This window comes from Chiloscyllium punctatum, chromosome 4 (assembly GCF_047496795.1).
Source record: "Chiloscyllium punctatum isolate Juve2018m chromosome 4, sChiPun1.3, whole genome shotgun sequence".
Classification (NCBI taxonomy): domain Eukaryota; kingdom Metazoa; phylum Chordata; class Chondrichthyes; order Orectolobiformes; family Hemiscylliidae; genus Chiloscyllium; species Chiloscyllium punctatum.
This window is the reverse complement of record NC_092742.1, coordinates 104,687,169-104,709,516: the sequence shown is the minus strand read 5'-3', so window position 1 is coordinate 104,709,516 and position 22,348 is coordinate 104,687,169. Positions and strand designations below refer to the sequence as shown.

At 44.1% G+C, this 22,348-nt stretch overlaps 1 protein-coding gene across 4 annotated transcripts in view; it reads right to left on the bottom strand.

The window, feature by feature from the left end:
• LOC140476609 (BRD4-interacting chromatin-remodeling complex-associated protein-like) overlaps positions 1-22,348 on the bottom strand; it is a 110,646-nt gene that overhangs the window by 71,358 nt on the left and 16,940 nt on the right. For 2 of the 4 annotated variants that reach the window (XM_072569466.1, XM_072569464.1), the window contains exons 3-5: positions 12,447-12,492; positions 10,636-10,732; positions 3,498-5,438 (exon numbers count right to left, since the gene is read on the bottom strand). In XM_072569466.1, the coding sequence (XP_072425567.1) occupies positions 3,498-5,438; positions 10,636-10,732; positions 12,447-12,487 (2,079 nt within the window). In that variant the 5' untranslated portion in view covers positions 12,488-12,492. Of the gene's footprint in view, positions 1-3,497; positions 5,439-10,635; positions 10,733-12,446; positions 12,493-14,913; positions 15,047-22,348 lie in introns of all 4 variants that reach the window. The other 2 variants (XM_072569465.1, XM_072569467.1) reach the window with 2 other exon arrangements.

Here is a 22,348-nt window from a genome sequence, read left to right as displayed (position 1 = left end):
ACCAAATCCAATATGGCCTCCCTTCTGGTCAGCCTATCTACATATTGCATCAAGAACCCTTCTGAGACACTCCTGACAAAAACTGCTCCAATATTTGAACTAAGTGGGTTCCATCAATATTAGGGAAGTTAAAGACACCCATGACAACAACTCTGTTACTTCTACACATTTCCAATATCTGCTTCCCAATCTGTTCCTCTGTGTCTCTGTTGCTACTGGAGGGCCTGTTGAAAACTTCCAGTGGAGTGACTGCTCCTCTCCTGTTTCTGACTTCCACCCGTATTGACTCAGTAGGCAAACCCTCTTCAACGACCTCCTTTTCTGCAACCGTGATACTATCTCTGATTAGCAATGCCACTCCTCCACCTCTTTTATCTTCCCCCCCATTCCTTCTGAAACATCTAAATCCTGGAACATTCACAACCATTCCTGCCCCTGTAATATCCAAGTCTCCGTAATGGCCACAACATCAGAGTTCCAAGTACTGATCCATGCTCTGAGTTCATCACCCTTATTCCTGACATTTTTTGCATTAAAATAGACAACTTATCATACTGACTGTACTTTTGCCCTATCAAGTGCCTATCCCTCCTCACAGTCTCTCTGCATGCTGTATTGACTGTTCACTACCTACTCCATCATCTGATCCATATAGCTCAGGTTCCCACCCCGCTGCCAATCGAGTTTAACCCCTCCCAAAAGCGCCAGTAAACCTCCTGTCCAGGATCTTGGTGTCCCTCCAGTTCAGGTGTAACCTGCCCTTCTTGACAGGTCCCACCTTCTCAAGATCACATATCTGAAGCCTTCCCACTTACACCAGCCCTGCTGCTATGCGTTCAGCTTCACTTGCTCTCTAATCCTAGCCTCACTAGCATGTGGCACCTGTAGAGATCCTGAGATTACTCTTCTGATCATCCGGCCTTCTAGCTTCCAATCTAACTTCCTATATTCTCTTTTCAGGTCCTCCTCCCTTTCCCTACCTATGTCATTGGTACAAATGCGTACCACGACTCCTGGCTGCTCTCCCTCCCCTTAAGAATCCTGAAGCCTGGAGGCAACACACCATCTAGGAGTCTCGCTCGCAACCACAGAATGTCCCATCAGTACCTCTCACAACTGACTCTCATATCATTATTGTTCTCCTATTCTCCGCCCTTCCCTTGTGAGCCACAGCACCAGAAACCTGGCCGCTGTGGTTTTCCCCCAGTAGGTTGTCCCCTAAAACAGTATCCAAATGGTATACTTATTATTGAGAGGAACGGCCACAGGAGCTCCCTGCACTGTCTGCCTATTCCCTTTCCCTCAAGGCAGCTTGGACCATTTTGATCTTGAAAACCTACTAGTCGCGTCTCCCTCATTTAGTCACCTAACTTCCCTTCAATCCATCAAAGCAGTATACCTCAACCCATCTCCCCACACCACAGCCCTGCATTTCACTCTCCCCGTGTCACCAAGGGGAGAGGGCTCGTAAAAGTAATCTTTCGATTACTTACCCTTCCACCCCCAATTTGTATGAAATTCAAGGGAGTTTAATTGGACTGTCGCCCTTAGGCTAACTGAAGCCTTTAAATAGTCAATTAAGGACCTATCACATGAAAGTTAGGAAAATATATACTGTATATGTCACACCCCACTGGGGGTGGCAATGATTCTTCCTACTGCTGGGACCACTGAGATACACAGAGAATATCCTATCTCCGACAGGGTGAAAGCTCCACACTATTAATGGGCATTGGGCAATTGTCCATTAGGTGATGGCAGGGGAACAGTCCTTCCTGCTTAGTGTGAATCAAAGCTGGGGCAAGGGGAAACCACACATTCTGTAAAATCCAGCCTCATGTGGTACTGAGCTCCACATTCCCACTCCTCTGGGAAAAATGGGCATTTCCAAAATTCCCTGTTGGATTTACTAACAGACACCTTAATTTTACATTTTGCAGCTCTGGTGTTGCCCACTTGTGGAGATATCTCCTGCCTTATCAAATCCCTTTCTCATTTAAAATGATGATCGGATTATCTACGGGTCATCTATTTTTTCAAGACAAAAGGACCAGCCTGTTTAGTCTTCTGTGTTTGATTCCCAGTTCTGATATATCTTGCAAGCAGGGTTAACATCCACAGGATGTTTCCGGAACTGGAGGGTTCAAGATATAAAAATAGACTGGAAAGACTGGGACTTTTTTCACTGGAGCATAGGAGATTGAGGGATGGTCTTATTGAGGTTTACAAAATCATGAAGGGCATAGATAAGGTGAATAACAAGGGTATTTTCCCTAGAGTAGTGGAGTGCAAAACCAGGAGGAATATTTTTAAAGTGAGTGGAGAAAGATTTATAAAAAATATGAGGGGCAATGTTTTTACACAGAGGGTGGTCCGTATGTGGAATAAATTGCCAGAGGAAGTGGTAGATCCAGGTACAGTTACAACATTTAAAAGACGTTAGGACAGGTACATAGGAAAAGTTTGGAGGGATATGGGCCAAACACAGGCAAGTGGGACTAGTTTAGTTTGGGGGTATGGTTGGCATGGACTGGTTAGACCGAAGAGTCTGTTTCCATGATTTTATGACTCTAATTAGGAGAACCGCTCCAGCCTGGGATACCACCTCATTCAGTTAAGGCTTACCATGACTCCACAGCCTGCCTTTGGTTCTGATACCGAACATACATCTTCAAACTTGAACTGACCTCCTCAGCATTTTGAATGCCTTGTCCTAGAAGCATAGAACTAGCAGCCATTTGAGCCTGCTATACCAATCAATAAGATTATGTCTGATCTGGTTGTGGTCCCAAACCCACTTTCCTGTATGTGCCCCATAATCCTTGAGTCCCTGGTATATTAAACATCGATATTTATGTTATGTCAAAACATCTGACATGTTTTAAAACTTGTCATCATCCTAAACAAGAATAGATACAGGCCAAAGCTACTCAACCTGTTCTCATGAGACAAGCCCCTCAATCCAGGATGAGGTTTCTTCTTAATCTGAAAAACAATTTACCTTATCTGGATTCCCACTAGCCAAAAGTGATAAAATATATGAATCATACAAGATTCTTAGACAACTTGACAGGGTAGATGTGGAAAGGTTCTTTCTCAGAGTAAGGAGTCACTTACTTAATATAGAAATTCCACGGGGAAACAACTTTTCCACATCTACCCTGCCAAGTCCTCTAAGAATCTTTTTCTCTGAGAGTAGTGAATCTGTGGAATTCTTCACCGCAGAGGTCTGTAGGTGGTGGGTCATTAAGTATATTCAAGACTGAGATAGAGAGATTTTTAATCAAGGCAGCAATCAAGGGTTATGGGGAAAAGGCAGGAAAGTGAAGTGAAAGATTATCAGATCAGACATGATCTCATTGAAATGCAGAGTACAGCATAGGCCGAATGGCCTATTTCTGCTCCTACATCTTTGTTGTTTTACTGATTTTCTTGAAACACCTTACCTGCAGAAATATAAAGCATAACCAGTTTCTGCTACAACATCAAAGACTGACCTGTTGGAAAAGCAAAAGCTGGTCAGCGTTGAGCGCTGCTCCTGTGGCTCCCTGGTTATTGTCGGTAGTTTTGGCTGAGATGCTGCTGGGTTTTGATGCTAGAGCCGACAGCAGTCCAGAGTGATGATGCTCTGCTGGTTGGGACTGAGACTGGTGCATTTGTTGGCGACACTGGGCCAGAGCAGGAATCTGCTGAAGCTCAAGAGCTGATGTGAACGGAGACTGAGGGGCAAATGGAATCTTCACAATGTTGCTATCAGGGTCACTGGTGCTTGACTGCTGAATACTCAAGGCTGGTCCAAGCTCAGTCTCATTGAGCACTGGTAGCTGATTTGGCAGAGGCACAGTTGGATCCAGCTGCCCTTCTGGTGTTTGACCAGACAAATCTAATTGCGAACCAAAGCTAGCTTCCAGCTGACTTGGCACCAGGAAGCTTGTAGACAGAGTTGGTTGACTGGGCTGTGGTTGCACGGATATAGACAGTCTCTGTGCTGCTCCTTCATTGACCGTCAACTGTGAGTTTGATGCTGTGTACACCTGGCCAAGGTCACAGTGGCTGGTAATCGACTGTCCCACCACATTCTGGGTCATCAAGACGTGAGCAGGCATTGGCTGGCTGCAGACTATTTGTCCCGGAGATGCCTGCACACGTCCCACAATGCGACCAGTAGCTGGCTGTCTGTGGATGGCTAGCACAGACCCACTCTGGGTGGTCAAAACAGGTCCAGATTGAATTGCTGAAAGCCGCTGGGGACCAGTGCTTGCTGAGACTCTGGTGGCCAAGTGCCCAGGCAAGGTGGACTGGCCTTGACCAGTCAGTAGTGCCCGAGGTAATGACTGGGACTGCAGTACCACACCAGTGCCCTGCTGGAGAACCCGAACACTGACTGGCTTGCTTGACTTGGGTTGACCTTGCTGGGATGGTTGCTTTACCCGATTGGTGGCTATTGTCTGGGAGACTGCAGGAGCCTGAGTGGAGAGCAGGACACCAGGGCCTGAGGTTCGGGCAGTCACTGCCAAGTTCTGCCAAGCTTTCTGCTGCTGCTGTGCAGCTTCTATTGAAGTCTTTGAGGCAGTCTGGACATGTGGAGAGTTTGGAGGAAATGAAGACTTTGGGCTTAACTGGACCAGTTTAGGTTGTATATTCACGAGGTGCTTTGGCTGGATTGGCGTTGAACTCCTCTGAATGACGCGCGTCAGCACTGGTACCTGCACCAGCTGGTTCCCCGTGGTGTGCCCAACAGCAGCCTGGGCAGAACCCATGTGGGCAAAGAGGGATTCTCCATTCAGACAGTTGCTGGTGATATTCTTTTGGAATGGGGCAGAGATGCCCAAAGTCGCGGTGACTGGATGTTCGGAGAGAGGAGCAGCCATCGGGGAGGTGAGGCCAGGCTTTGCCAACAGCCCTGTCCGAGACGGCTGATCGTCGGGCAGCACGGTAGTCTGACCACATTGCCAGTCGACCGTCTGTGTGCGGCCAACTTTGGTGGTGCCATTGGACATGGTCTGAATGCCTGCTATCGGCTGCACGGCGACACTGCTCAGTCTGACTTGGTGGACCAAGTGTTGCACGTTGACGGTTTTATTGACAAACTGAGCAGTCACTGGATGCTGAAGCAGAGGCTGCTGGGCAATCACAGCAGGGGCTAAGCTGCTGAGATCCGTGTCTAGCGCCTGGGGGCTGTCCTGGGTGGGTAGGCTGGCAGGTTGTGGCTTGGGGCTGGCCTGTACATGGACCCCCCCAGCTGCCAAGTCGTCTCCTCCTTGCAGAGTCTGCGGAGTGATATTAGCCTCTTGCAAGCTCTGCTGCAGGATATCACAGGGCTGCTCAGTACCGTAGCTGGCTGGGGATCCCAGCAGGTCTTCGCCCAAGAAGGAGATGTCAACACTGCTGGCAGATGAGGGCACCTCGTGGCTGATTCCTTCTCCAGCTGGTGCCAACTGAAACCAGTAAAGACAAGGTCACATCTTGTGTCACTGCAGGCAACATTAAGAAGAAGCATTAGAAAAGCAAGGCACAGGAATAGGGCACCCCAAACTTAAAGCAAATCAAAATGTCACGCACTCCAGTTTGTTGCACAATGAATTTTTAACTGAAGCTGCCTGCTTCTTGTTATGAACTCAGTGACCAAGATGCTTCCTATTTACTGATTCCCTACACCCTCCCACTCCCCTTCACTCCTCACATGCCACAGAGAGCTCTGAATTCATCAACCTCTTGGCACCAGGTCACCTATCACTAGCAGCTTTTAGAACACCAGCAGTTTAGCAACTCTAGCTTCCAGAATTGTTGTCTAAAGAGCCTTGGTGAATTTCTGCAGTGCATCTTGTTGATTATACACACTGCTGCTACTGGGTGTTGGTGGTGGAGGGAGCAGATGCTTGAGGATGTGGTGCCAATCAATTGGGCTGCTTTGTCTTGGATGGTGTCCTTGAGTGTTGTTAGAACTGCACCCATCCAGGCAAACAGGGAGTAATTCCCTCACATTCCTGACTTGTGACTTGTAGATGGTGGTCAGGCTTTGGGGAGTCAGGAGGTGGGTACTCACCACAGTATTCCTAGTTTCTGACCTGCTCTGTATTTATATAACTAGCCCAGTTCAGTTTCTAGTCAATGGTGACAATGGGATAATCAATGATGGCAACAGCATTGAATATCAACAGGTGGTGGTTGGAGAAGTTCATGAATGTTACATACCTCACAAGTATTCCTCAGCCTAAGCCTGAATGTTGCCTACATCCTGCTGCATTTGGACACAGAATCATAGAATTTTACAGCATAGAAGGAGACCATTCACCCCATCATAACTGGACCTGCTCCCAAAAGAGCTACCGAATTAGCCCCATTCTCCAGTCCTATATTTTTCTTATTCATTCGTGGGATGGGGGGGGGGGGGTTCATTGGCTAGGCTAGCATTTATTGGCCAACCCTGTTTGCCCAGAGGGCACTTCAGGGTCAACCACACTACTGTGGGTTTGGAGTCACGTGTAGGCCAGACCAGGTAAGGGTGGCAGTTTTGTTTCCTACAGGACATTAATGAACCAGATGGAGTTTTCCAACAATTGACAATTAATTCATGGTCATTATTAGACTCTTAACTCTACTTCTCAGATCCTGAAACAGTTCATGTTCAAATGCAACAAGATTGGAAGGGAAAAGGTTGAGACTCTGAAGGGACATTACAGAGAGTTAGGTAGAAATTTAAAAAGGAGCTCCTCAAGTGTAGTAATATCTGGATTACTCCCAGTGCTATGAGCGAGTGAGGGCAGGAATAGGAGGATAGAGCAGATGAATGCATGGCTGAGGAGCTGGTGTATGGGAGAAAGATTCACATTTTTGGATCATTGGAATCTCATTTGGGGTAGAAGAGACCTGTACAAGAAGGACGGATTGCACCTAAATTGGAAGGGGACTAATATACTGGCAGGGAAATTTGCTAGAACTGTTTGGGAGGATTTAAGCTAGTCAGGTGGGGTGTTCGACCCAGGGAGATAGTGAGGAAAGAGATCGATCTGAGACGGGTACAACTGAGAACAGAAGTGAGTCAAACAGTCAGGGCAGGCAGGAACAAGGTGGGACTAATAAATTAAACTGCATTTATTTCAATGCAAGGGGCCTAACAGGGAAGGCAGATGAACTCAGGGCATGGTTAGGAACATGGGACTAGGATATCATAGCAATTACGGAAACATGGCTCAGGGATGGGCAGGACTGGCAGCTGAATGTTCCAGGATACAAATGCTACAGGAAAGATAGAAAGGGAGGCAAAAGAGGACGGGGAGTGGCATTTTTGATAAGGGATAGCATTACAGCTGTGCAGAGGGAGGATATTCCTGGAAATACATCCAGGGAAATTATTTGGATGGAACTGAGAAATAAGAAAGGGATGATCACCTTATTGGGATTGTATTATAGACCCCCCCAATAGTCAGAGGGAAATTGAGAAACAAACTTGTAAGGAGATATCAGCTATCTGTAAGAATAATAGGGTGGTTATGGTAGGGGATTTTACCTTTCCAAACATCGACTGGGACTGCCATAGTGTTAAAGGTTTAGATGGAGAGGAATTTGCTAAGTGTGTACAAGACAATTTTCTGATTCTGTATGTGGATCTACCTACTAGAGAAGGTGCAAAACTTGACCTACTCTTGGGAAATAAGGCAGGGCAGGTGACTGAGGTGTCAGTGGGGGAGCACTTTGGGGCCAGCGACCATAATTCTATTTGTTTTAAAATACTGATGGAAAAGGATAGACCAGATCTAAAAGTTGAAGTTCTAAATTGGAGAAAGGCCAATTTTGCTGGTATTAGGCAAGAACTTCCAAAAGCCGATTGGAGGCAGATGTTCGCAGGTAAAGGGACGGCTGGAAAATGGGAAGCCTTCAGAAATGAAATAACAAGAATCCAGAGAAAGTATATTCCTGTCAGGGTGAAAGGGAAGGCTGGTAGGTATAGGGAATGCTGGATGACTAAAGAAATTGAGGGTTTGGTTAAGAAAAAGAAGGAAGCATATGTTAGGTACAGACAGGATAGATCGAGTGAATCCTTAGAAGAGTATAAAGAAAGTAGGAGTATACTAAAGAGGGAAATCAGGAGGGCAAAACGGGGACATGAGATAGCTTTGGTAAATAGAATTAAGGAGAATCCAAAGGGTTTTTACAAATATATTAAGGACATAAGGGTAGCTAGGGAGAGAATGGGGCCCCTCAAAGATCAGCAAGGCGGCCTTTGTGTGAAGCCACAGAAAATGGGGGAGATACTAAATGAATATTTTGCATCAGTATTTACTGTGGAAAAGGATATGGAAGATATAGACTGTAGGGAAATAGATGGTGACATCTTGCAAAATGTCCAGATTACAGAAGAGGAAGTGCTGGATGTCTTGAAACGGTTAAAGGTGGATAAATCCCCAGTACCTGATCAGGTGTACCCGAGAACTCTGTGGGAAGCTAGAGAAGTGATTGCTGGGCCTCTTGCTGAGATATTTGTGGGCGGCACGGTGGCACAGTGGTTAGCACTGCTGCCTCACAGCGCCTGAGACCCAGGTTCAATTCCCGCCTAAGGCGACTGACTGTGTGGAGTTTGCACGTTCTCCCCATGTCTGCGTGGGTTTCCTCCGGGTGCTCCAGTTTCCTCCCACAGTCCAAAGATGTGCAGGTCAGGTGAATTGGCCATGCTAAATTGCCCATAGTGTTAGGTAAGGGGTAAATGTAGATGTAGGGGTATGGGTGGGTTACGCTTCGGCGGGGCGGTGTGGACTTGTTGGGCCGAAGGGCCTGTTTCCACACTGTAAGTAATCTAATATTTGTATCATCGGTAGTCACAGGTGAGGTGCCGGAAGACTGGAGGTTGGCAAATGTGGTGTCACTGTTTAAGAATGGTGGTAAGGACAAGCCAGGGAACTACAGACCAATGAGCCTGACGTCGGTGGTGGGCAAGTTGTTGGAGGGAATCCTGAGGGACAGGATGTACATGTATTTGGAAAGGCAAGGACTGATTAGGGATAATCAACATGGCTTTGTGCGTGCGAAATCATGTCTCACAAACTTGATTGAGTTTTTTGAAGAAGTAACAAAGAGGATTGATGAGGGTAGAGTGGTAGATGTGATCTATATGGACTTCAGTAAGGCATTCAACAAGGTTCCCCATGGGAGACTGATTAGCAAGGTTAGATCTCATGGAATACAGGGTGAACTAGCCATTTGGATACAGAACTGGCTCAAAGGTAGAAGACAGAGGGTGGTGGTGGAGGATTGGTTTTCAGACTGGAGGCCTGTTACCAGTGGAGTGCTGCAAGGATCGGTGCTGGGCCCTCTACTTTTTGTCATTTACATAAATGATTTGGATGGGAGCATAAGAGGCACAGTTAGTAAGTTTGCAGATGACATCAAAATTGCAAGTGTAGTGGACAGCGAAGAGGGTTACCTCAGATTACAATAGGATCTGGACTAGATGGGCCAATGGGCTGAGAAGTGGCAGATGGAGTTTAATTCAGATAAGTGCGAGGTGCTGCATTTTGGGAAAGCAAATCTTAGCAGGACTTATCCACTTAATGGTAAGGTCCTAGGGAGTGTTGCTGAACAAAGAGACCTTGGAGTGCAGGTTCATAGCTCCTTGAAAGTGGAGTCGCAGATAGATAGGATAGTGAAGAAGGCGTTTGGTGTGCTTTTCCTTATTTGTCAGAGCATTGAGTACAGGAGTTGGGAGGTCATGTTGCGGCTGTACAGGATATTGATTAGGGCATTGTTGTCAGGCTTGGAGGATTTGAGCGATAGGGAGAGGTTGAATAGGCTACGGCTGTTTTCCCTGGAACGTCGGAGGCTGAGGGGTGACCTTATAGAGGATTATAAAATCACGAGGGGCAGATAAATAGACAAAGTCTTTTCCCTGGGGTCGGGAAGTCCAGAACCAGAAGGCATAGGTTTAGGGTGAGAGCGGAAAGATATAAAAGAGACCTAAGGGGCAACTTTTTCACACAGAGGGTGGTACATGTATGGAATGAGCTGCCAGAAGAAGTGGTGGAGGCTAGTACAATTGCAACATTTAAAAGGCATTTGGATAGGTTTATGAATAGGAAAGGTTTGAAGGGATATAGACCGGGTGCTGGCAGGTGGGACAAGATTGGGTTGGGATATCTGGTTGGCATGGACAAGTTGGACGGAAGGGTCTGTTTACATCTCTATGACCCAATGACTACAGAAATTCAATAACAATCTTTAGACAGCATCTTCCAAACCCACAATCACTTCCATCTAGAAGGGCAAGCGCAGCAGATACATGGATACACCACGACCTGCAAGTTCCTTGCTAGCCACTCACCATCCTGACTTGGAAATATATCACTGTTCCTTTGATGTCTCTGAGTTAAATCCTGAAAGTCCCTCTTTAATGGCATTGTGGGGCTACACCATATGGACTGCAGTGGTTTAAGAATGGAGCTCACTATCACCTTCTTAAGGGCAACCAGGAATGGACAATAAATGCTGGCCAGCCAACCATGTCCAACTCCCATGAATGCTTCTGCAGTTTCCCTGCCTGATGGAAGTCCCTCGTCCTGGGTACAGTACTATGCTAGTCATCTCTTGGTTTTATTAATCAAAAATACATCAAAAGAAGTAGTAGCATGGATGTCTACTAACCTGGTCACTTCCATGGAGAAAGTCATTCAGAGCTTGAGGGTCACTGGAGCACAGAACAGAAGATAATTTTAAATATTGTGGTCCTGGTGGAGGAAGCCTATCATGAAGTGTGGAGGGGAGGAGGAAAACATGGCAGAAGAATTGTGATCAATGATGTGAGGTTCTCTGATGGATTGTTTGCTCATAGTACCAATGTGCTCAATGTCAAGGGCATGCACTCAGTTCCCAGCTCCACAGCTGGTGATTGATATCCTGGTCATCAGCCTGTCACTGTGCAGCACTGTCAATCCGGAATGATACAGATGCCTGCAAGGTTACAATACTTACAGACTTCAACTTGTACTCCCTCTCATTTAGAAGGTTAAGGAGTCACCTGATTGCTGTATTTAAATGATAGAAACAATTTGATTAGGTAGACTTTAATAAATCATACTCTCTGCTGAGAGAGTGTGGAGAGAGGAGCATGACTTCAGAAATTTGAGCTGGGCTACGATTTGCAAAGGGAGGGCTGTATCTGATGATCATTTTTTAATATTCATTCATGGGATCAGTGTATGCTGGCTGGGCCAGCATTTATTTTCCATTCATAACTGCCCAGTGGCAGTTGTGAGTCAACCATTTTGCTCTGGGTCAGGAGTTACATGGAAGCCACACCAGGTAAGGTGGGCAGTTTCCTCCCCTAAAGGGAACTTTCAATGAACCAGATGGGTTTTTTCAACAATCAATGGCAGTTTCACAGTCATCATTAAACTTTTCATTCCAGATTTTTATTCAATTTAAACTCTACCATCAGCCATGGCAGGATCCAAACCTGTGTCCCTGGAACGTTACGTGCGGCCTGTGGATTAACAATAATACCACAGGGCCATCGCCACTCCTATATCAATTTATGAACATTATAAAGGGTCATCAAAATAAGAATCTGAAGAGGTCCCTCAAAAAGAAGACTTAGCTTTATAAAGCATGAAGGCAAATTATTTGAACAAGTTAGAAAGCACATCTCTTAATTGCAAAACACCTTTCGGGCTGTTGCAAAATGATGTGTGCTGGAGCCTCTTTTATTTAATGTATTTATAAATGATTTAGAAGATAGGCTCAAAACTCACATATCCAAATTTGGCAGTGAGTCAGATAGAGGAAGCATTGTCACCCATGTCGATAGAAGTGTAAATTTACAAAGAGAGATTGCTAGAAAAGGTGAATGGGGAAAAGCTACAGCAGATGGACTTCAACTCAGCCAACTGTGAGTTTAGATTTTAGATTTAGAGGACTAGAATACAAAGGGGCCGTGGTCCCATTCTGACTTCACAAAGCCCTGGACACTGTGGACAGCTCTGGGATTGGCAGATGGGATTAGTGTACACAGCACTATGATCTAAAATGTATGGTGAACAGCTTTGAGAGGTTAAATGGTTAAACAGGCTTGAGGGACTGAATGGATGAACAGTTCAGAGGGACTGAAAGGATGAGCAGCTAAAAGGGGCTGAATGGTCTCCTCCTGTTCCAATATCCTTTGTTCCTATTTTATAATGCATTGTAACTGCATCCATTAATTTGCTATGAGTATGGATTGAGTTTCTTTCCCCAATTCCAGCTGCTGACTTAATCAACCCAATGGATTTGTGTTGGAAGTTATGTGTTTCTGAATCATTTACAAGCACCAGAGATCAAGAATGGGATTCTAAGTTTAAAATGTCCTTCTATCTTCTTAAGTACATCACCTCACCAAAACGGCTCTTAAAACACATTGATATAACAGATACTCGAGTTACCTTTTTGATAAAACCTGTTTAACAACACAACAAACTCACCAAATAACATCCAGCAGACACCTTCCTTCTTCATCATCCATGATAGCTGCAGAGAAAGGTATTTAGTTCATGAAAAGAATAACTGCTCATATCCTCCACCATACCGAATCATGCAAATTATAAATAGACATGCTTTTTTAAAAATAAAAACCATGTCAATGTCCTGTTCAGGACAGAATGGAATGTGTTATCAAGTTGTGTGTGTGCAGTGGAGAAGACAGATTCAACACATAAGAAGACAAACAGCTCTTCCATCAAGCCTTTCCCATACTTCTGATGACCAAAGCAATATAAGTAAATACTTCTTTAAAAATCACACAACACCAGGTTATAGTCCAACAGGTTTATTTGGAAGTACAAGCTTTCGGAGCGGTGTTCCTTCGTCAGGTGGAGTGGACTACTCCACAAGCTACCTGACAAAACAGCCGTGCTCCAAAAGCTTGTACTTCAAAATACACCTGTTGGACTATAACCTGGTGTCTCGTGATTTTTAACTTTGCCTATCCCAGTCTAATAACAGCACCTCCACATCATAAATACTTCCTCATCATCCTTCTTAACAAGCATGTTATTCCTGGAGAAAGCAATAGAAAAAAAGTCAAAAACTCAGGCAAATCCTCCAGACAAATTGTGTCCAATCACTTGGTTGACTGAAATTAGCCAGTGCACTGCACACTGTTCCACACATTCCCAGAAGGACACAAACTTTTGGTGGTTTAGCTAATCTCAGATATATTACTTGTAGTAAGGGGTTCAGCAGTCTTCCTGCACAAAGAAAGAATACAATTTCAGCCATTCCTCTTGCATCTCCAGTAAGCCTGATGTAAAGCATTAACCTACACAAGAATGCAGTGGCTTGTTGTTGTCTGGAGTGGACTGCATTATAAAGTGATGGGACTTTCAAAACATAATGTTAAAGAAGGTTGAAGAGAAAAAAATTTGTAGGGCTGCAACCTCAGGTATAATGGTGAAATACCCCTTTCTGTTTTCTTTGATCCTAAAAGATAATCTGTCCATGACAAATAGTCACCAAACTCGAAACATTCCAGCTGCTGACTTAATCAACCCAATGGATTTGTGTTGGAAGTTATGTGTTTCTGAATCATTTACAAGCACCAGAGATCAAGAATGGGATCAAGAATGTGCCACTGTGCCACCGTGTGGGCGTTCTCCCCGTGTCTGCGTGGGTTTCCTCTGGGTGCTCCGGTTTCCTCCCACAGTCCAAAAGATGTGCAGGTCAGGTGAATTGGCCATGCTAAATTGCCCGTAGTGTTAGGTAAGGGGTAGATGTAGATATAGATGTAGATATAGATGTAGATGTAGATGTAGGGGTAGGGGTATGGGTGGGTTACGCTTCGGCGGGGCGGTGTGGACTTGTTGGGCTGAAGGGCCTGTTTCCACACTGTAAGTAATCTAATCTAATCTAATCTAATTAACTGCTTTCTCTCTTCACAGATGCTGCCAGACCTGCTGAGTTTCCCCAGAAATTTCTGATTTTGTTTCTGATTTCTAGCACTTGCAGATCTTTGTTTTATTTGGATCTTTTAATGTAATGGGGATTTGACAATTCAACGCCTGAGAAGGGCCAGAGTTTTATTCCATAATAACCTGTGAAAGGCAATTGAAAATGAAAACTTGTAGGATTCTAGGGAAGGGACAAAGGAACATGATAAATTGGATAATTCCAGTTGGGCAAACACAGTCGGCATGGACGGGTTGGATCGAAGGGTCTGTGCATCTCTATGACTATTGGCTGAAAGGCCTCCTTCTGTGTTGTATTATTCTTCAGTTCTTAATCAATTGTTTTCGTCAGGGAATGTGGGAAAGAACAAATGAACCAATTAGCTGGACTTCTTTCCAATGTAGTCATGTTCTGATTCATACATCAAATACACTGCTATGGCCTATTTTCAAGGCTATCTTCTATCTGCCCTTCATTCCTGATGAAGGGCTTTTGCCCGAAATGTCAATTCTCCTGCTCTTTGGATGCTGCCTGACCTGCAGTACTTTTCCAGCACCACACTCTCGACTTCATCTATTAATACCTAACAATCCTCACTGAACACCCTGTACCATTTGAACAATGAGACAAAATGAACTCAAATCATTCCGTTTCCGCCCATCCAGTGTTCAGCAGCCCTGAGCCCCACAGCACAATCTTGCCAGCACGGTCTTCAACAAGATGTCTTCTGTCTGGATTCTGTCTGCACACTGCTCACAAAGTTCACTGAATGACGACAACGTATCTTCAAGTGGAGATTTGAGACATTTCACACTCTGCTTCTATGTAAATAATAACAAAATAGGTTCTGTTCTTATATTGATTCTGTCCCAATTATAAAAAGTATTCTTCTAAAACATGACATTGCAATGGTGAATATAAACACCAGAACAGGTGTGTTCCTCTTAAAGTGTCAAATGCTACACCGCCTACCTGTCCAGGGTCCTTACAACATCGAGATCTTACCTTCACTCCTCTCTCTTTATTCCAGAACCTTGTAAAACTTCACCTCTTAGAATCCTCACTATTACAATGTACAACTGTTAACATACATCGTTGCAACGTCTTTGGATTAGCCCCTTCTCTCTTCAGACAAAAACTAGACAAAAGGATTGAAAGTTTAAGGTTGACATTCACCAGATTTAAGTTAGGCCACTTCAAACAATTGCATTAATATAGCACCTTTAGCTTTGTAAAATGAAAAGCTTCAACAAAAGCCATCTTTAACTTTAGCTTCTCAGGAATGTTATCCAACAAAATGTAACTTTGAGCCAAAGGAAAAGATAAGTCAGAAAACCATAGACTTGCGTTCTTAAGGAGCTTCTTAAAAAGGAAAGGGAGGTAGATGTGAATAAGTTAGGAATAAAATCACGTAGATCACGTAGCCTTGGCTACTGGAGGTCATTAAATAGTGAGATCAAGAGAATGGGAAGTGTACTAGAGGTTAAGGCTGGAGGAATGCAGTGATCTCAGATAGTTGTTGAGCTGGAGTAGGCTACAAAAGACAAAGTGGCTGTGGTAATGAAGGTGTTTGGAAATATTTCAATAAGTCTATTAAAATGTTTTGGTTTTGTGAGTTAGACCTAAGTTTGTTTAAAAGCTTTTGGCAATTTCTGAAAGATTGTCAAATCATTTATTTCTTCAGATTGAAGAAACTAAAAATAGAGGTAATTAAACTGCAGGTCTATTCAAGGACATCCACATTGTCATGGAGATGAGTGGAAGAAGGTTCTGTTTTTTTCAATTATAGAGTCCTAGAGATGTCCAGCACAGAAACAGACTCTTCGTTCTAACTCATCCATGCCGAACGGATATCCTTATACAATCTAGTCCCATTTGCCAGCACTTGGCCCTTGTCTCTCTAAACTCTTCCTATTCATATACCCATCCAGATGTCTTTTGAATGCTGCAATTGCTTTTATATTGGTGTTTTCTGAGAGTTCATTGTGGCTTGGAACGAATGGGTAGTTTGAGGCTCACCAAGAGAGGATGGTCAGAGGCCTGCACTGTAAACAGTGAAAAATCCATCTTCACCATTTGCTATGAGGATCATAGGCAAGGCTTAGTCTCAGTTTGATTTCATGAGGGAATGAAGCTAGAAGATTGTCCAGTTTAAACCTTATGAATGAATCAACAGTTTTCCTCACAGAGTCTTGTGGCAGGTGTTGAAAAAGGATACTGACTGACACTCTACCCACTTGCTTCTCTATCCTATGACTCACCTCCTTCCCTACCTCCTCACCCACCTGCCTCCCTACCCCTTTACCGACCTGCCTCCTTACACCCCGCGGATCTATATCCCTATCCCCACACTCACCTGACTCCCTACCATCCCCCCCCCCCCCCCCCCCCCCACTGAACTGTTTCTTTATCCCTTACTCACCTGCATCCCTACTTTGCCCCCCCCCCTTCCTGCCCCACACCCCACCTCCACTGCCCTTAAATATTGAGAAAGATGTTCAGGACTTTTTAATCCTGGATCAGGCCAGGGGTTGCTCTGAGTAACAGGGTGTAGTTTCAAAGCTGATTGCCCTCACTGCTCAACTGCTGGGCCTCCTGACTGGGATCAGGCAGCTTCAGGGTGGCTCCTGGGTTGGTCACTCCTGCGGAGAACTCCTCTAAGAATAAGTGTGCATTTCATTGTCCATTTGGGACTGGACATTGCGTTTTCTGATACTGATCAGAGGTTCTGAACCAGTACTTTCGATGATCTGTGATACACTTCCTGAGATTCAGTCGCAACTATCAAGACGAAATTGAATAAATTGTTAAAAATAAATAACCGTGGGGTAGTCGAGCAAAAGCATGGAGTGGGATTAATCGCATTACTTTTTCAAAGAAGCTGGCACAGGCTGAATGGTTTATATTTAGAATGAGTTTATGAGGAGTCCTCAGACCATGAATCTTCTACCAGCCAACCCATGTGGAGAGGGGGGAATCAAATTAGTGATGGCTGTACAAATGCAATAGTGAACGATTGGCTACACAGCTATTATCTATAAACAGGACATCCACGATAGTGGAAACTCTCAAGTAAGCTTATACTGTAGCCACTCTCTGGGTAAAGAAAAACACACAGTTCAAAAGAGATATTTGAAGGTGGCAAGACAGGCCGCGAAAATAAATATACATTGTACATACACAGGTTCTCTGACTTTATAAAGGAGCAGAGAGTCCAAAAGCAAGAATGTTAAGGTAACATAACAAGTACAACATTGTTGGATTGCAGCAAATCAACTACTGCAAAAACAAACACTGCAGCACCATAACGATGGCAGCAACATAACCACTGCAGCACCATAACGATGGCAGCAACATAACCACTGTAGCAACATAACAACCGAAGCAACATAACCACTGCAGCAATGTAATGATTGCAACATAACCACTACAGCAATGTAACAACCACAGTAATGTAACCACTGCAACAACAAAACTACCATAGTAACATTCAGTTTCATCTGGAGTATTGCACCTAATTCTGGGGACTGCACTTCAGGAAGGATGTGAAGATATCGAGAGAGAGTGCAAAGGAGACTGACCAGGGTTCGGTGACCTCATGCACGTGGAGAGACTGCAGACGCTGGGGTTGCTCACCTTACAGTGGAGAAGAGGTGGCTAGCACAACTCATTCTGAGCTGTTTGTGGTTTACACTTGTATGTACACATTTAGAATAAACAAATTCATTTGTACCATATGTATGAAAGACAGAGCGTGTCCTTGTACGAGTAGTAAAGAGGTTGATCTTAAAGTGTCAAACCCAAACACATTTTAAACCTGTACGCCTGCTGTAAGAACCCAGTTACAGAGAAAAAGGGGAAGAAAAGTTGTAGGCAGCTGTATGACTGATCCAGTCTATTTAACGCATACAGAGATGAAAAAGAAAGAAGTTATGCGTTAATAAGCTGCAGAAAACTTTGAAACATAAACAGGAAGCAATTTCCTCTGCTCTTCGCAGACGGCCCGTCATTCCTCAAATGGAAAGTAGCCTCAGGATATTACATTCCTGAAGTGGAGTGAATTAAAGTAACCCATATAAATCTTCTCCTTGATTGGGCAGATTATAGTTACTGTCACTTTTCAGAGTCACTCTTCATATCGTCTTTCAAGCATTACCAAATCTCTGTCACACCATATATTTATAAGCTGAGAAATCAATGTTCAGTCAAGGAGTTCACATTTACAGTCTGAAAAACATGATTGTATCTGCTAGATACAACCACTGCAGGACAAGCCTGTAATGTGCTGACAAATACTTGATAGAATAAATAATGGAATAAAACGAACAAATAATTCATGGAATAAAGTTAACAAACAACTCCAAGTAGGATTTGAGTCAGAGAGTCATAGAACTATACAGCACGGAAACAGACCCTTCAGTCCAACTCATATATGCCGACCAGATATCCTAAATTAATCTAGTCCCAATTGCCAACACAAAACCATTTCTATTCATGTGCCCATCCAGATGTGTTTTAAATGTTGTAATTATATCAACTTCCACAACTACCTCTGGCAGCTCATTCCATACACACACCAATCAAAGAGCATGGAAACAGAGCTTTTAGTTCAGCTTATCCATGCTGATAAGGCTTCCCAAACTAAACTTGGCCCATATCCTTTGAAACCTTTCCTGTTCATGTACCTGTCCAAATGTCTTTTAAATGTTGTAATTGTACCTGCATGAACCACTTTACTTCAGAAATAAAATTCACCTAGTTACCTCCCAGTACCTCAATCATAACATTCAGGAAGTTCAATGGGTTTATATTCAATTCAAAAATTTTAAGCCATAAGATATCTCTGACACTCCTGTTAAGGGCACTACTGAGGGGAACCATCTTTTCAGAGACGCCATCATTACACTGAGGTCACTTCTTCACTTTGAGGATTTTAAACAAATCCCTGACACTGGTAATTGGAGGAGAAAGTGAGGACTGCAGATTCTGGAGATCAGAGCTGAAAATGTGTTGCTGGAAAAGCGCAGCAGGTCAGGCAGCATCCAAGGAGCAGGAGAATCGACATTTCAGGCATGAGCCCTGCTTCAGGAAGGGCTGAACTGGTAAGTGGTAAGTGGAGACCAGGATTCTCTCTAGCATTCATGGCAGTCAGTTAGGCCACACAGAAACTGAAACCTATAACCATGAGGATATGACATTTTTAATAGCATTGTCGTAGATCTTGGGACCACATACTCATTGACTGTCATCTCTACACATCACCAAAGCACAAAATAGTAATACCAGGCCAATATTTATCCTATAGGCTCAGGGCTCAGTTAGGGGGCTTGAAAGTTATAAGGTAGCCAGAAAAGATCTAAAGAGAGGGCTAAGAAGAGCCAGGAAGGGACATGAGATGTTGTTGGTGGATAGGATCAAGGAAAACCCTAAGGTATATGGTTCTATAGGTATATCAGGAATAAAAGAATGACTCGAGTAAGATTAGGGCCAATCAAAGATAATAGTGGAAACTTGTGTGTGGAATCTGAGGATATAGGGGAAGCACTTAATGAATTCTTTTCGATAGTATTCACATTGGTAAAGGGGAATGTTAGTGAGAACATGAGATATAGGTTACTAGGTTCGATGGGAGTGCGGTTGACAACGAGGAGGTTTTAGCAATTTTGGAAGATCTGAAAGTAGGTAAGACCCTTGGCCAGATGGGATTTATCCTCGGATTCCCCGGGAAGCCAGGGAGGAGATTGCAGAGCCTTTGGCTTTGATCTTTACGTCATCATTACCGACAGAAGTAGTGCCAGAAGACTGGAGAATAGCAAATGTTGTTCCCTTATTTAAGAAGGGGAGTCCAGACAACCATGGTAATTATAGGCCAGTGAGCCTTACTTTGATTGTGAGTATGTTGTTGGAAAAGGTTACAAGAGATAGGATTGTAATTGTCTTGAAAGGAATGATTTGATTAGAGATAGTCAGCAAGGTTTTGTGAAGGACATTGAGTTCTTATTGAGTTCTTTGAGAAGGTAACAAAAAAAGTGGATGAAGGTAAAGTGGTTGGTGTGGTGTATAAGGATTTCAGTAAGGCTTTTGATAAGGTTCCCCACGGTAGGCTATTTCACAAAATACGGAGTTTCGGGATTGAAGGTGATTTAGTGGTTTGGATTAGAAATTGGCTCGCTGAAAGAAGACAGAAGGTGGTGATTAATGGGGAATGTTCATCCTGGAGTTCAGTTACTAGTGGTGTACCGCAAGGATCTGTTTTGGGGCCACTGCTGTTTGTTATTTTTATAAATGATCTGGATGTGGGCATAGAAGATTGGGTTAGTAAATTTGCGGATGACACTAAGGTAGGCAGAGTTGTGCAGAGTGCTGAAGGATGTTGTGGGTTACAGAGGGACGTAGATAAGATGCAGAGCTGGGCTGAGAAGTGGCAAATAGAGTTTAATGCAGAAAAGTGTGAGGTAGTTCACTTTGGAAGAAATAACAGGAATGCAGAGTATTGGGTTAATGGTAAAATTCTTGGCAGTGTAGATGAACAGAGAGATCTCAATGTCCAGGTACATAAATCCCTGTAAGTTGCCACCCAGGTTGATAGGGTTGTTAAGAAAGCATATAGTGTGTTAGCGTTCATTGGTAGGGGGATTGAGTTTCGGAGCCACAAGGTCATGCTTCAGCTGAATGAGACACTGGTAAGGCCACTCCTGGGGTATTGTGTAAAGTTCTGGTCACTGCATTATAGGACGGATGTGGAAGCATTGGAAAGGGTTCAGAGTAGATTTACTTGGATGTTGCCTGATATGGATGGAATGTCTTACAAGGGAACTGTGGCTGTTTTCGTTGGAGAGAAGAAGGTTGAGAGGTGACTTATCAAGATGTACAAGATAATGTACCAGAGGGTTAGCTAGGATGGACAGTGAGAGCCTTTTTCCTCAGATGGTAAGGCTAACAAAAGGGGACATAGCTTTAAATTGAGGGGTGGTAGATTTAGGACAGATGTCGGGGTAATTTCTTTACTCAAAGGGTTGTTGTGGTTCTGTTCGCCGAGCTGGGAATTTGTTTTGCAAACGTTTCATCCCCTGTCTAGGTGACATCCTCAGTGCTTGGGAGCCTCCTGTGAAGCGCTTCTGTGCTGTTTTCTCCGGCATTTATAGTGGCCTGTCTCTGCCGCTTCCGGTTGTCAGTTCGAGCGCTCCACTGTAGTGGCCGGTATATTGGGTCCAGGTCGATGTGTTTGTTGATAGAGTCTGTGGATGAGTGCCATGGCATCAACAAACACATCGACCTGGACCCAATATACCGGCCACTACAGTGGAGCGCTCGAACTGACAACCGGGAGCGGCAGAGACAGGCCACTATAAATGCCGGAGAAAACAGCACAGAAGCGCTTCACAGGAGGCTCCCAAGCACTGAGGATGTCACCTAGACAGGGGACGAAACGTTTGCAACACAAATTCCCAGCTCGGCGAACAGAACCACAACAACGAGCACCCGAGCTACAAATCTTCTACCAGACTTTGAATTACTCAGAGAGTAGTAGGGGGCGAGAAACAGCCTATCTGCAACAGTAGTAGACTCGCCAATGTTAAGGGCATTTAAATGGGCATTGAAGATACAGATGGATAACAGTGTAAATTAGATTAATTTCACAGGTCAGCACAACATCGAGGGCTGAAGGGCCTGTACTGTGCTGTAATGTTCTATGTTTTATGTAATTGACTGATTTTTATCTCATTGAACAGCATCCCTTGCTCCTCATAGGGGAGACTTGCTGTGTTTCCTGCAATACAACATTAAAGCAATTTAAATGCACTTCATTCTCTCTGCAGTGCTTTGGGATATCCTGAGGTGTGAAAGGCTTCACATAAAATGAAGGTCTTTCATTCTTGTCTGTTGAAAACAATGCCTCCCAAACCTTTTTCCACTTTCACCCATACTCAGGTTTGAAAGTTGTTGTGACCCCCCCCCCCCCCCCCCCCCCCCACCCCCCTCCCCACCCCCGGCTCAGTGAGAGCAGGCTTGGCAGGACGAGTGACAGCAGGCTGCACAACCTTATTGGAACTCCATAGCAGCTACCTCTGTCTCTGAGCTTGTCACCCCACTTGAAGAACTGTCTCCCATTTGGAAATCCTCAGTCTAAAATAACACAAGCTTAGTTGATACAAGTATTTACTGAAAAGGTCATACTTGGTTTACAAAACCTCTACTATTCTAAAAAAGTATTCTATTAAACTGTCACACTATATTAGTACAGAGGAACTTCGATTATCCGAAGGACACAGGCGGGGAGTATTTTGTTTGGTTAAATGAATGCCGGATAATACTGTTTAGACAAGCATCGGGACCTTGCAACTTGTTCAGATCATCAGAAATTCGGATGATCAAATGCCAGATAATCAAGGTTCCTCTGTATGTAACATACACACTCATACTTATCACAGATAATTCA